This window comes from Ruditapes philippinarum, unplaced genomic scaffold, assembly GCF_026571515.1.
Source record: "Ruditapes philippinarum isolate M1 unplaced genomic scaffold, ASM2657151v2 ctg1792_1_1_1_1, whole genome shotgun sequence".
Classification (NCBI taxonomy): Eukaryota; Metazoa; Mollusca; class Bivalvia; order Venerida; family Veneridae; genus Ruditapes; species Ruditapes philippinarum.
Genome location: NW_026853759.1, coordinates 354,863 through 369,201, shown reverse-complemented (window position 1 = coordinate 369,201; position 14,339 = coordinate 354,863). Strand labels below are relative to the sequence as shown.

At 30.5% G+C, this 14,339-nt stretch overlaps 1 protein-coding gene across 8 annotated transcripts; it reads left to right on the top strand.

Annotated features, from left to right (window-relative positions):
• The first annotated feature begins 582 nt into the window (after nt 1-582).
• Nucleotides 583-11,451, top strand: LOC132737754 (uncharacterized). 8 transcript variants are annotated; one of them, XR_009626775.1, is made up of 6 exons: nt 583-725; nt 1,273-1,456; nt 1,941-2,086; nt 2,739-2,932; nt 7,241-7,286; nt 10,763-10,842. XR_009626775.1 is itself a non-coding variant. In XM_060725096.1 (6 exons), the coding sequence occupies exons 1-5, from the start codon at nt 684-686 to the stop codon at nt 7,274-7,276; spliced, it is 447 nt and encodes a 148-aa protein (XP_060581079.1). In that variant the 5' UTR covers nt 583-683; the 3' UTR covers nt 7,277-7,286; nt 10,763-10,902. The 8 variants fall into 8 exon arrangements, 7 of the variants coding, with proteins under 7 accessions (XP_060581079.1, XP_060581080.1, XP_060581074.1 ...); XM_060725096.1 differs by lacking the exon at nt 2,739-2,932 and adding an exon at nt 4,041-4,079 and having other exon boundaries at nt 10,763-10,902; XM_060725097.1 differs by lacking the exons at nt 2,739-2,932; nt 7,241-7,286 and adding exons at nt 7,770-7,799; nt 9,055-9,070 and having other exon boundaries at nt 10,763-10,899.
• The last annotated feature ends 2,888 nt before the right edge of the window (nt 11,452-14,339 follow it).

Here is a 14,339-nt window from a genome sequence, read left to right as displayed (position 1 = left end):
AATCCCAACAACAAAACAAAGATTTTATGAATACATAGAGGATATTTGTTTAGTTCAGTGTAAGATCGGAATATATTTCACCGAGTGAGCACCAAAAGGTATATTTCACGAGTGGCGCAGCCACGAGTGAAATATGAACTTTTGGTGTTCACAAGGTGAAATATATTTCGATCTTACACTAAACTAAACAAATTTTCTTTTTATTATATGCAAAGAAACGTTTTAAAAAGACATTAAACCTCATACTGAATGAAAAGCGCGCCAAAAAATTATACAACGTGACGTCATTTACGACGTCACGTCATTAAGTTGGTACCCAGTACTGTGCACGCTGGTATTTCACTGAAACAACGTAAGGGGCTTAAATTCAAAACAGTGAAATTATCAAAGTGGTAATTTCACTGTTTCAAACAGTGAAATTATCAGTTTTATATCACTGATATATTTCTATAAACCACCGAAAAGCATGTAATAAAAGAGTTTACACAAACATCCTAGTAATTCTAGTTTTGCAATTGCTCAATTCATAGGATAAGTTACAAATAAAATAATTGAATTAAAACAAAGAAAATTCATGCATAATTATTTCATATACATGTACAAATGTACATATATTTCTATTTCAGGAATGTAGTCATCAGTTCTCGGATGAAGAATTATTACGGAGAAAGGTTCAATCCCTGATGGATTGTTTCCTTGAGTCTTTCACAACACCTACACTACAGGTATCATTGTGCAAGTATTGTTATTTCAATGAAAAAAGTCTGAGTATTTTGTATATAATGCAACTGAACATAATTCTGTAAAACATTAGATCTTCTCTAAAAAATACAGTCCAGACTGCACAGCCATTAAATTACCAGAGAGTCTTCTTCTGGTACATACTGTTGTAGAGGTTGTGTAAGACCAAATGCAGGCTTAAGTTGTGGTCATATTGTTGACCAGCAATAAACTTAACAAAGAGACCACAGATTTCTTCTAAAACTAACTTTGTTTTGTAACTGCTAATAAATTTTTAATGTAGCATTATCTTCTATCCATTATATAATTACTGGTGTTAAAAACTAAGAATATATTCCTTATTGTATACTGTAGAGAATGGGGGCATGTTATTTTATATGCCCCTGCTAAAGGGGTTGGGGTATATAGATTTGCCATTGTTGACCTATCACACCGTCCGCCCATTGACTGACTGTGGAATGTTGTGGCATTTATGTCCTGCCAATACATTTCTAGTTGTAAATTTATGCTAGCATGATGATTTATTTTCAGATTGATATTAATGGAGAGTTACAACAGAAGACGGTACGATCTGCACAGAGGTACCTCTCTGGGAAAGAAGTATTCTCTAACATATTTGATGAGGCTCAGCTGAGTGTATTTAAGGAGTTGCTGCCGTACTGGGCTGGTTTCAGGAAAACATACTCCCCTCCTGATGATCCCAATAAAAAACCTGGTAAATTTATCATGTTAATTGATATTAAATCGGAGAAAAATTTACTGTAATTCTTGTAAAATTATTAGTTGGTATGTTTACTTTTAGAAGAGCTTTCTTCAACTGGAGGCAGGATTTAGTGTAAAATATGCAAATTGTGTTTTAATTATTTACAGTGATACAAAGAAAATACATGTAACAAAATCTCACAGTCTTAGTCTTACATTTCAAGTCTCAAATGTAACAATACTCTAGGATGAAATCATTTAAATATGCATGAAGAATTCTAATCTTAATTACATGTAAGTGTAAAATGTTGTGAAATTTATAGAAGCGATTGTAAAAGTTATCTTGAAGAGCAATTTCATTTTTAGTGACATTTTACATTTTGTATGTACATTAGTTGTAAAATAACATGAAAAACTATCATTTTTAGAAAAATGTTTGCTGTTAATAATATTAAAAAGAATTATTTTATGTATAAATTAAAACATTTATGTTACAGTCACCAAATATCAGAAGATGTTAAAGAAGCGTATGGAATCTATAGATAACTATGTCATCCCACCAAACGAGTTTCAACTGCCATCCATACCAGAGGGCGCCATAGCGGCCTTCACTTTCTCATTGTCAGACGGTGTGAAATTGAGGGTAAATATTATTTTATATACATATATATGTATTCACTTGTTTGATTCCTTTATTCTGGTCCCTTAAAATGTTTTCTTAGCTGTTTCTTTTTTTAACTTGCATGTAAAATTACTAGAGGTGATGTAATAATGATGTCAGAAATATTATATCCACCTAATGTGTTCTCCTTCTTTTGATATTCATGTTTTGTTTATTAATCTTCGGAATTTTATATCAATGTAAACTAAAGCGTACCTGAAATGAGTTGTATAAAATTTTTGTGTGCAAGGCAACATGAAGATATAAATATGATCAATCCTGTAGTAGAAAATGAGGTTAATGTAATTTCTTAATTGGTAGGTTTAATATACATTGTACAAATGTAATTTAGAAATTTGAATACTTGACGGTCTTCCTGTTATCATTGCTTCATTTGGCTGTAATTTACATTGATATCATGACTTTTAGCTGTCACAAGCACAATACACAAGTACTGAAGAAATTAGATACATGTATTACAAATATAGAATTTTGATATCAGTATCTTTAGATATCATATCACAATTTTTTTTTCATACAAAAGCAACAAAGAAATTAAATATTACAAATGTTGTGTTTTTGATATCATAATTTTTAGATATCACAAATATTTCACAATGATATCATGTTTCAGCCAGTGTCTGCCCTGTCTTTATCTGATCAGGGCTCAGAACGTAGTATGGCCGTGTCTCACGGTCGGGGCAGGCGTAAATCTAGTGTCGCAAGTATGAGCTCAAACCGAGGATTTGCTGGTATGAGGCAATCCTTGCCTAACTTAGCTAGGGCCAGAACCAAGAGTTCTGAGAGCCTAAGTTGTTAAGATTTGTGGTGAGTGTAAGCAGAAAGCAAAATATGATAAACATAGAGCCAAATTAATGCACCCAGAACTTAATTGTTTGCAAGATAGTAGTTGTGTTTTGTAGACCATGCTAAAAATAAAATTGTATACATGCTTTTAAACACTGAATTGTAAATAGAACACATTGAGAGCTTTATTCAGTACAGTTATACCTACATTATATATATATATTTGTTTAAAGGTATAACCTTTATGCACCAAATACTTGACATACTAATTCAAGGGGTTGGGTGCTTTATGGTTGTAAGGTCCTACTTTATGTAATATCAGTTACAACCATTTCACACTGAACCCACAAAAGGTATTTATACAAGTCAAAAAGTAATTTGATGTAATCTGAACAATCTGTAGTATATTAACCAGTATACCAAGATGTTAGAATAATTGATTTAGGGTGACAGCTACTTGTTTTGTGTGATTTTGAATGTTGCTTGTATTTTGTTTAGAATTGCTATTATGAATAATATTGAATAATTATGAGCATTTATGAGGTATACTTTATATACATGTATATCTAACATGATATATTTGAAACATTCAACAAAACAGCATAAAAGAACTTTTTGATGATCAATTTTATAAGTTTTTTGCATAATATACAAAAAGAGGAAAATAGATTTTTAATATAAGATTTGATTCAGAGAGTTTGCAAAGTGATCAGAAAACATACTTTTATTTATATCAAATTAAAGCAAGTTTTTCAAACTGATATCCTAGATTTCTAAATGTTAGTGATTTTTTATGTATGATTAAGAAACTAAGGAAAGAAAAGAGAGATGATGATTCAATAGTTTAATCATATATAAGTCAGGTGTCAAGGATTAAGCCATGTTCTTGATTTGACTACATATTTATTTAAATCACATTGGATCAGGCTAGAACACAATGGGATATTTTGACATCAAAGTTAATTTTATGAATTGGCAGATTTCTGTGAACACGTAGAAATATATTTTGTATATACTGGTAGTAAAGGACTTGCAATGTAAAAAATGCTTACAGGGGGTCAAATCGTGTTCACCATATGGTACCATTATAATGTACAGTTAATATAACTATGTATGATATATTTGCCAGTATCTAGAGAGAGATGGTTTAAGTGATGATGGATACCAGGTACCAGCTCTATGTCTCTCTCACTAGTCTGTCAGTCAACAAAATAGTCTCTACTCCTTTGTTTAAACCCATAATCTGCTGAATTTGTGCCCAGTCTATTTTTTTGAAACAATCCATTTGAAAATTCGGGGTTTTCAATATCAAAATACAAAAATTATGCAACAAACGGTATAGAGTTTGGTCAGACAGCATGGACATGCAGGCTGGCCGGGCTCTACACTGGTGGCAAAGGCTGACCACTTATAGTTCAAGCAGGTTATGGAGTTCAGATTAATTGCTTAAAAGTGCAATCTCATTTTTCTCCTGTTTTGTTTTAAGATACTTACTTTTAATCTACTTTGAAAATTCTTATACCTGGTAACAAATGATAATTAATTTAGATAGTTTGTTTTGATTTTTGTTTTATCTCTATTTATGCTTATCTTTTATTGACTAGACATCATAATTTTTTTTTATTTCAAAATTAATGACTAAAATGAATTTTGTACAACTAAAAATAATATTTACAAATATGAAAAAAAGTCTCTACTTCTTTCTGAACCTGTACTGTTACTATCACGAAAATCAATAATTATTGCTCTATTGTATGCTAAGCTTTTTAAAGCTGTGGTAAACTTGAATCCCTAAATTTCTGAGCAATAGCTGAACTTTTCTGCAGATCTTTTATACTTTATGTTTTCCAGTTCCTAAATTATGAAAAAAAAAATAAAATTGTCTCTTGTAAAACAAATACATCGTACTATTTAAATATTCTATTTTAATTGACATTTTGGGTCTATAGTGTTAATGGGTAAAGAGAACATGCAGATTAAATATAACTTTATGTAGATGTATATTTCTGAATGATAATCAACATGAAGCATATAGTAAGTTATGCATCAGTCAGTTGAAATATTGTACCATCCCAACCCCCAGAAAAGTAGAGGAAGTTAGGTATGAGTTTCCCTTTTATTTTACCTCCTTTTTGTCCACACACAGCATGCTTTATTTTGGAAGTAAAAGAGTGTGGGATATTTCAATTGGAGACAGGGGGCATTTAGCAAGGATATTATAATCTGATGGTGCTTTTTAATTTCTAAATGATAATGTTCTTGCAATACCCAGGGAAAGAGGGGATGATGTTCAGGGTTGCAGTTGACTGTTGCAATGAATACATAGACATACATAGACCAGCATTTTGATATATAGACAGTGCAAATAACAAGTTTTCAATTTAATCATCAATTAAAGGAACGATCTCAAAAAATGACACTATTTACAACTAATATTTTCTGACTTGTTAACTTATAGGAAGATGCTGTAAGTATATACATGTATATTTCATGATTTTATTTGTATACTGTTTTAATATTGTTCTTTTTTTAATCTGACCTATTTTATACTTATTGTATACTGACCTCCTGTATTCCAGCTTTGGTTTTGGGTTTGCTAGACATATTTCAGAGATAAAATGTTTTACATCTCAGTAAAAGTGAAAGCTCATCAAGATTGTTTAGAGCAGAGCTTTGAGGAACAATATTTTAATTTTCCCTTAGTTCCATTAAGTTTTGATTTTATAACTATAAATGCCTTGCTATTGTTGAAATGTAAGTTATATTTATAAAACAATAATTGTATTGTGTGTTTATTGTTTTAATCAGATAAGATTTTGAGTTTGGTGTGAAATTTTATTGCTTTTGAAATTGAATTGCAAAGTAAAGGAAAAAAAGATTCAAAATATCTTATTGCTTGCATTGAATTTTTTCTACCACTGGAATGTAATAATATTTATTTATTCACTTTATCTAGGTTCCCCTATTTCATTTTAGTTAGGTTACTAATTCTTAAGAAGTCATTAGTGTAGAATTCTCAATGGCAAGGCTTCCTGGCAATACAGTGTTGACAAAAAGTTAATAATGATGTATGCAAAAATGTACTAGTGAAAGGGGATAAAATATGGTGGAAGAAAAATTAAGTACATTGTAAAATCTTATTTGAAGCTAACATAAACTAAATAGTTTATTACATTGTATTTACCTAGTTATTGATGTACAATTTGTAGGATAAAACATTAGAAAAAGAATGATTCCTTTCATATTTTCTAATCATAGTAAAAAGTGCTTGTTATGTATCCATATCTAAATGTTAAAAAGGGTTTTTAGAAATTAAATTAAGGATAATAGATGTTATCTGAAATTGGCAATCATGAATTTTTCCTATCTTATCAGAGGGTACAAGGGGTACAAACAAGCTTTTTTTAATTATATGTATTAGCTTCACAGTGCAGAACCATTCACAATAAAGAGTATTACACTTAAAATCAATATATATTCCAAGTTGTTACAGTAAAAGTTTGCTTGTACCCCAGGATTAACTGGGAAAACGCACATTTGCTGAGTTCCAGTGTATCCCTATTTTACCATGTCTTAATAGTTTATTATCAGAAATATGCTTTGTCAAACCTGTAAAAAAATCAAGTGCTATCAGAAGTCAGTGCTGTTTCATTAAAGATAATGATAAATAGATGTATACATATAAGTTTTGTATTTTATTCATAGTGCAGGTCAGTTGCAGATGCATAGTAACACATAAACTGTTATAATAATCTAGAAATTCGTCATTTATTAGGACTTATAATGCTCCAGTTAGTTGTAACCATAGCCCACCAACAACGCTTAAGACAGCAGGGAAAATGAGCAAAGTTTGAAATTTTATGGTTTTGTTTTGGTGCCAAAATGGCCAGGGGAATATATCCAAATTGCAGTGCTGGACTTTTAATGGGATTTTACAATCTGGCTGTCTATGCAGGCTTTTGAGATCCAAAAGTCACAATCCCTGCTATTCTGTAGGGATGGCAGTGCCCTGGTTACAACTGATAAGTGCATTACTGGTTATGAAATTTCTCATGTAGTTATTTTAATCACTTTATATACATGTACATGTTTATATATCTATATTATATCTATTTATATTACCTTTCCTACATTATATTTACTTTTCTATTAAATGCATACAGGATTATTGGGTGAGTTGTAAAGCACTGAGTTGTTAATTTCAGTTTCTTGATGACATGTTTTGTGAAACAAAGTTTCTTTGTTTTGTTTACAAGAAAAGCATTATAGAATAGTTAGGTTTTAGGGTTTACACTGTGTCAGTAATTGAATATTTTGTTTACCAAACAGGAAGATTCATTCATGGAAAATGGCCGAGTTTGGTAGAGCATCATGGGTAATAAACTGCTCAGACTATGTCAATATGTGCTTGTCACTAACTTGCAATAAGGTCAATGTCACTAAATAACATTTCAAAGGTCATTGTCATACACCAAAGGTCAAGGTCATAAACAAAAAGGTCAAGGTCTTTGTAGTAACTTTCATCATCATGCTTTCTCACATCATGAAGCATGCAGCATTGCTGTACTGACAATCGTAAATGTTTTATTTAAAATGCACAGTGCTTGAAATATGACAATTATATGGCTTATTGTCATTAAATGCTTTCTTACCTGTCAAATGCTTTTAGATTAATTCCAATAGATTATAAAGTATTATTTAACTATGTATTCACAGCAATCTAAATATGCAGCTTAAATCTAAAGAATGGAATAGAAAATATTGTAGCAGTAAAAGTTAATTAATTGACTTGTTTGCATACTTGAAATCTTGTTTAGAGTATCAGGTATGTAATTGTTTTATGTATTATAATTTGCAGCATTCAGATACAGCGTCGGATATATCACATGTACGCTATATTTATATTATCCTATATTGGTGGAGTACTTATTGTGGATTAGGGAAAACTTTAGCAATTACCTCCCTTAGTTCTATTTTTAGAAAAATCCCCAAGGTTCTGAACTAGTGCTGTAAAATAATGTAGTAAAATCAGTTAAAAGAAGTTACTTTTGTGTTTATGTACAGTTGTTTTTATTTTAGTATAAAATAGTATAATAGCTTTACATGAGAACTCTGTCACTTTTGTGGTCTACGTATGCACAAATACAGCACATACAGTATCCTAGCTAACGGGCATAGTTCTAATCACAGGAAGCTTCAGGTCATCCTCAGGTTTTTTTTCCTTGTCTCTTATATAAAATACTGTACATTAATGTCATACTAGCTGCATAAAGCAACATACTTTCATCAGAACTTTGCTTCAAAACTATCTGGATTAAAGGTTATGACTGATGACAGGTCATTATTTTTACAAACTTAAACTTTGTCACTTTGGAGGTTAGATGGAGCCTAGCCCTAAACCTGCTAAATTTATGTAATGAACTTGCCCTGCTTTGAATTTAGAACAATCCATTCAAAGTTAAAGGGATTGCAATATTAAAATACAAAAATTGAATTACCAACAGTATACCTAGCATAGATTTGCAAGCTTGCAGGGGTCTTTATTGGTGGCAGAGGCTAATCACTTCCAGCAGGTTATTGGCTATTCAAACATGAACTGTCTGTTTTTGTGCAAAGTTATGTTTTTTTTATTCAATTTCTTCACAAAGATATTTTTCTTACATTTTACAACAATAATTATTTCTGTCTTGTCATGACTGAATTGGGTTGATTTTGGGTATTGCTTTCCTGGGATTGTAGTCTTCCTGGGGGTGTTCAGCTTTCCTTCCTCTGTTGTTGTGAATTTCTGTAAAGCGAAAATATCAGAATGGGTGATATGTTGTAATATTATGTTTAGATTAAGAATATATCTTCTTGTCTTTAGTATGGGTAATTCAATTTTCAATTTTTACAAAATGCACATTTCTTGTCATAGTCATGTTATATAAAATTAATGTTAAAGTTAAAACCATATAAGAAAGAAGCAGTTTAGAACTCTGTGGAAAAAGTATTTTTATTTGTTAAAACAATTTAGTACCTTTATTTTAAATAAGTATTGTTGGTTAAATGATTTAGGTTTTTAATCTAAATTTATCATTATATTGTCTGACATTGAATGAATATTGTATAAAATATAATGTATTTAAATTTTTGATATTTCCTAGTGAATAATATAACAAGGTGAGTATAAGTTGCATACTCTAGTCATGTGATACTCTAGTTTGGTCATGTGATACTTTTAGTTTTGATCATGTGATACTCTAGTTTGGTCATGTGATTTTGTATACCTGGTCATGTGATCATATATGTGACAATATATCATGGTATAAAGGACATTAGTGGACACTGTGTGTAAATTATATATCTTCCACCTATCTCTTGGCAATTTTCTTTGTCACTTCTCTAGAAATGGATTAGTTGTTTTTCTGCCCTTTTCAGGTTCAGATATAATCTTTCTCATTTTGGCGCCATATGACCTAAATTTTGTTTGTGCACTGTAAAATCAAACGAAACAAAGATTGAGAAATTTATGAAAAAAATTTTTTTTCTTCAAACATCGAAATCGATTATATAATTTATGGTGTCTGATTATAAACTGCAACTTATTTGACTAAATCATATTCTAAAAATAAAAATGTCATGTTCAAAAGATTTATGTAAAGGGTTTGGATTGAATGCTTCCTTTTCATATGACTATTTATGAAAATAAAACATTTGATAATGCTAAAGGGTCGTTGAAGTTACATAGTGTATTATATAGAACTTCTTTCTATCTTTCTTACTTTTTCTCAAATCTTTCTTCCCTTTATCACTGGTAAAGCATTTTCTGAGCAAATTGTTAATTGGGATGATATGGATATTCAAAATACATATACTTGAATATTAAGTACTTGAATGTAAAGAACTGCTAATTCAACTCATTTCTCATGGATGATTATATTTAACTCATGTTTACATGTAAATATAAATTTACAAAGTGGGTAGGAACAAATTTTACTAGTATTTCTTCAAAGGGATATACATAACAGTAATTAGAAATAGAATAAATTTCTTCACTAATTTGCTCAAAAGTTCAATATCCATTCTGTATACAAACAACCTTTTTTGTAAATTTCATCATGTTCTGTTTGCAAGCATGTAAAAATTTATTATTTGTATATGGAAGAAGGTTTTCTTAGATATTGGATCTTCAAAAAGAATATGTATAGGTGATGGCTTCTCATCAGTTAGGCATTATACATTTATAACAGAAAAATTGGAACATTGCTTCTCATTTTAGCTTCATGTGATATTATTTACTTTGATTTACAAACTGATATTTATATAGTTAAAAAAATAAACATTAACTTAAATTATTTAGCTTTGACTCTATAATGAAATCACATCAGCCTCTGTGCTACAATTAGGTTATAGAAATATTGTTTATTTTGTTCATTATGTTAAAAATGAGTTGATGGAACAGATGTATTTTAGAAGCATGTAAGGCAAACTGAATAGAATATGTATAATATCCTAGTAGCTTACAGTATATACCTGCAAATATTTATGTTGCTATGTAACATTATCAAGCATCATGTAACCATGGATACCTCATGCTTGGCTATAAATGCTTATTATTTATTATAATTAAATAAGTAACTGATATAATTATTCTTAAAGCAATTCTTAGGTCTATTTTAAATATATACATGAAAATTGTGGTTAAATTTTACTTTTTAGTTCTTCTACATGGAAAGTTTTTTTCTCTGTCTTTGTCAAACTTGTTGATATTATAAGTACAATAACATTAACAATTATTAGTACAGTAATGGCACTGAGAGATTATTTTGATTTTATTGTGAACAAATTTAAAACTTGATAAATATTTTACAGGAGCTGACACAAGGAGAGGAAAATAATTTAGCATATGTGATGGACTCGAGTACCCGAGGCAGTAAAACAGACATACTGAGTAAAAACCGTGCCAGCATTAGTTCAGTGAACAACCCAAGTAGCACCTCGTCAAAGAAAGAGAACAGCTCATTATCAGCCAAATCGTGATACCAGACAAATTTATTTATGCCTAATGTTTTATGTTGTCTTACAACAATGAAAACTGTCATCTACAAATCTGAAAACTGTCATCTACAAATCTGAAAATTGTTGTCTGCAAATCTGAGAACTGTTGTCTGCAAATCTGAGAACTGTCATCTACAAATCTGAAAACTGTTGTCTGCAAATCTGAGAACTGTTGTCTGCAAATCTAAAAAAACTGTTGTCTGCAAATCTGAAAACTGTTGTCTTTAAATCTAAAAACTGTCGTCTGCAAATGTCAACTACATTATGAAAGACTGTCTTGCTTCCATCTGCAGCAATATAAGACATGATACAATAAAGAAATTCTGATTCTCTGTATAATTTATCGACATCTGCTGGAAATGAAAATTTTAGTCTGTCACTACAGAAGACAGGGATATACTAAAATGCTTGCTTCTGAAATGCTGTTTTAATACTAAGTCTGTATAACTGTCATATGCTGCAACCGAAAACAGTTGTATAATACATTGGTACATGTACTGAACATCATTCTGTTTGATTTGAAATTTGTCATAAACACATTGTCAAAATCTGAAAATGTCATCTGCCACAATTGAAAGCCACAATGTTAAATTTATAATCTAATAATTGTTAGTTGGAGCAAAATATAATTATTGGCATTCAATATAAACTATCAGCTGTTATATTTTAAATATGTAGATGTTTGTTTAAATCAATTTCATCAACATACTAGATTCTTCATGTCAACAGCCTGATTTTTATTTTCCCTCTCATACATTTATTAACTTTTTTTTATTATTCATTATAAGAAAGTGTTCTTCTGAATTAATAAACATACTAAATATCTGCTTAAAAAACCTAATTGAATACATGTGTTTGTATAACTTAAAATTATATTTTTTTTAGATATTTATAAGAATGTTACAGATATATTTCATATTTAAATTATTATTTCAAAGCTCACTGTGATACTAATGTATTTCTAGGAAATGTCATATATTCCAATTAGCATAATTCTTATGCCTTACAAAATAATGATTATTTGTTGTACTCTTATCATGGAATATTAAAGTATTTTTATTTTTTTTATTTTTATTTGTTTAGTTGTAACATAATAATTCAGGGTATATTTGCTTTATTAATGACTACTAGCTGAATCTGTGATATAATTATAAAGTTTTTGGAGCATTTTTAATAATTATGTAATTTGTTTAACATTAAATATTTATTTTTTATGATGAAATCGCTTTCCATGTCTTGTTTGTTTACATTAATACCATTTTTTGTATTGGTTGTTAATGTTTGGACCAATTTAAGTATGACCAACATTTTCTTGTTTAATAACCCATATTATACTGGATATGTTTAATCTGGCAATTGATTCTACCCATACAACCAAATTCAACTAGTGCAGACCATTATTAGTGTTGTCTTTTCATGAGTCAACACTGCTATTTACTCAGTATATATTTTGAAATTTTTCCTAAAAGTGATGAATGGATTAGCCCAGATTGAAAGAAGAAGAAGTCTATTTAAGAAAAGTAAGCATAGTAAGTTAGGGACTTATGATTTAAATTTGGAAACATTGATTTAAATTTGTAGGGGAAATATACTTAGGCAACAGTAAAGGGGTCTTGCCTGACTGATGACTTACTCTTCATTTATGGCAGTGTTTGTTATGTTAAAACCAATGGTTAATCTGAAAGTGCTATTATACATTTTCTATCTTCAGTGCAAAATCATTGTATCTACAGCTTTACTTACATGTGGTTGTAATGGTTATGCATCTAATGTGTCAGAATATTTTGAGAGTACATTTTTCATTTATTCATTTTCGTTCATTGATAAGTTTTTTCAATTATTAGAGCACAGTTATTGTTTTATTAAAATTTTAGAGATGATGTGAACATTTTATTGTATACATGTATGTACATTTAAACTTTTTTTCTGAATGATGTTATTTTTTACATAAAACTTTCACAATAAAAAAGTGTGAATACTCATTCCTGTGTTATGCTTTGTCATGCCATTAAAGTTTATTTGGAGACAAAGCCTAAAATTCATTTGAGCCGCCTCATGACAAAACCAACAGTGCGTTTGCAACCAGCATGGATCCAGACCAGCCTGCACATCCACGCAGTCTGATCAGGGCTTACAAACCCTATTACAAGTAGAGAAACTGATAGCAAACAGCATGGATCCTGATCAGACTGCGCGGATGCGCAGGCTGGTCTGAATCAATGCTGGTCGCAAACACAGTATGATGGTTTTGTTGTGACGCGGCTCATTTACATTATTATCAGAAATTATTATCTCCCCTGCCCGCCATTTTTTTGGGTCATTCCCAGTATATTATATGCTAAAGATAAGTCTCTCATAATTTTATCATCTTCATGAAGAGTGATAAAAATCTTACATATATTACATTTGATGGTTTCATGATTTCTTTCCTTTTCCTGCTACATTTTTGAAACAGAAAGATCTGTTATATTTTAATGTTACAAAGTTACCTTTGAGCAGATGACAATATATGAGGCATACCTAGCTATAAACTAAATGCATAGGTTCATTATGATCACATTAAATGATCACAATGTATATAAATGTAAAGTCATGGTGTGTATTAAAGAGCTTTTTTGATGGTCTAGTGGTTAAGTTGTTTGCCTAGCGACGTCCATGGCTGAGTGGTTAAGGTTGTTGACTTCAAACCACTTGCCCCTCACCGCTGTGGGTTCGAATCTTGGCAGGGACTTTGGATTCTTTCAAGTGAGGAAGCTATCAAGCTAGCTTACGCAACGTTGGTGGTTCTACTCAGGTGCACGTTCGTGCCTAAAATAATGCACAGAAGGGCACCTGAGGTCTTCCTCCACTAGTAAAGCTGGAGCGTAGCCAAATGACCTATACTGTGTCGGTGTGATGTAAAACCCAATCAAAAAAACAAACAAGTTGTTTACCTCTCACTTCTGGACTCAATACTTTCAAGCCCTACTGTGGTCATGAGCATGTTCCCTTGTATGACACCAGCACTGGTTAGTTTCCAGGAAAGCAGACTCAAAATTGGTTCAATTAAGCTCTCTAGTCTTCACCACAATAAAGCTAAATCAAATATATTAAAACTAAATGATAAAAAGATGCTCATCAAAATGTTTGTAAATTTTTAGCCTTTGTAAGCATGGACAAGGTCTTTCACTTAATTTGCTCTATCAATAGCAGGTAATACTCTGGATTCAAGCACAATTTCTTTAACAGTTTCAATACAATTATTTCTACCACTTTAAACCTTACAATACAGAACAACAAAACTTTCTTTTAGCCTTTAAAATCATGCTCAAAATCTGAAATAAGTGTTTTTGAATAAGTTTTACTTATAAATTAAGAAACAACATTTCCCTCAGCAAGTTACATTAAAATT

Coding starts and splice junctions, on each gene's coding strand:
- LOC132737754 (XM_060725090.1), top strand. CDS start 684: ATGGATTGTTTCCTTGAGTCTTTCACAACACCTACACTACAG. Junction 726..1,272: donor TCACAACACCTACACTACAG/GTATCATTGTGC, acceptor ATTTATTTTCAG/ATTGATATTAATGGAGAGTT. Junction 4,080..10,762: donor TAAGTGATGATGGATACCAG/GTACCAGCTCTA, acceptor AATATTTTACAG/GAGCTGACACAAGGAGAGGA.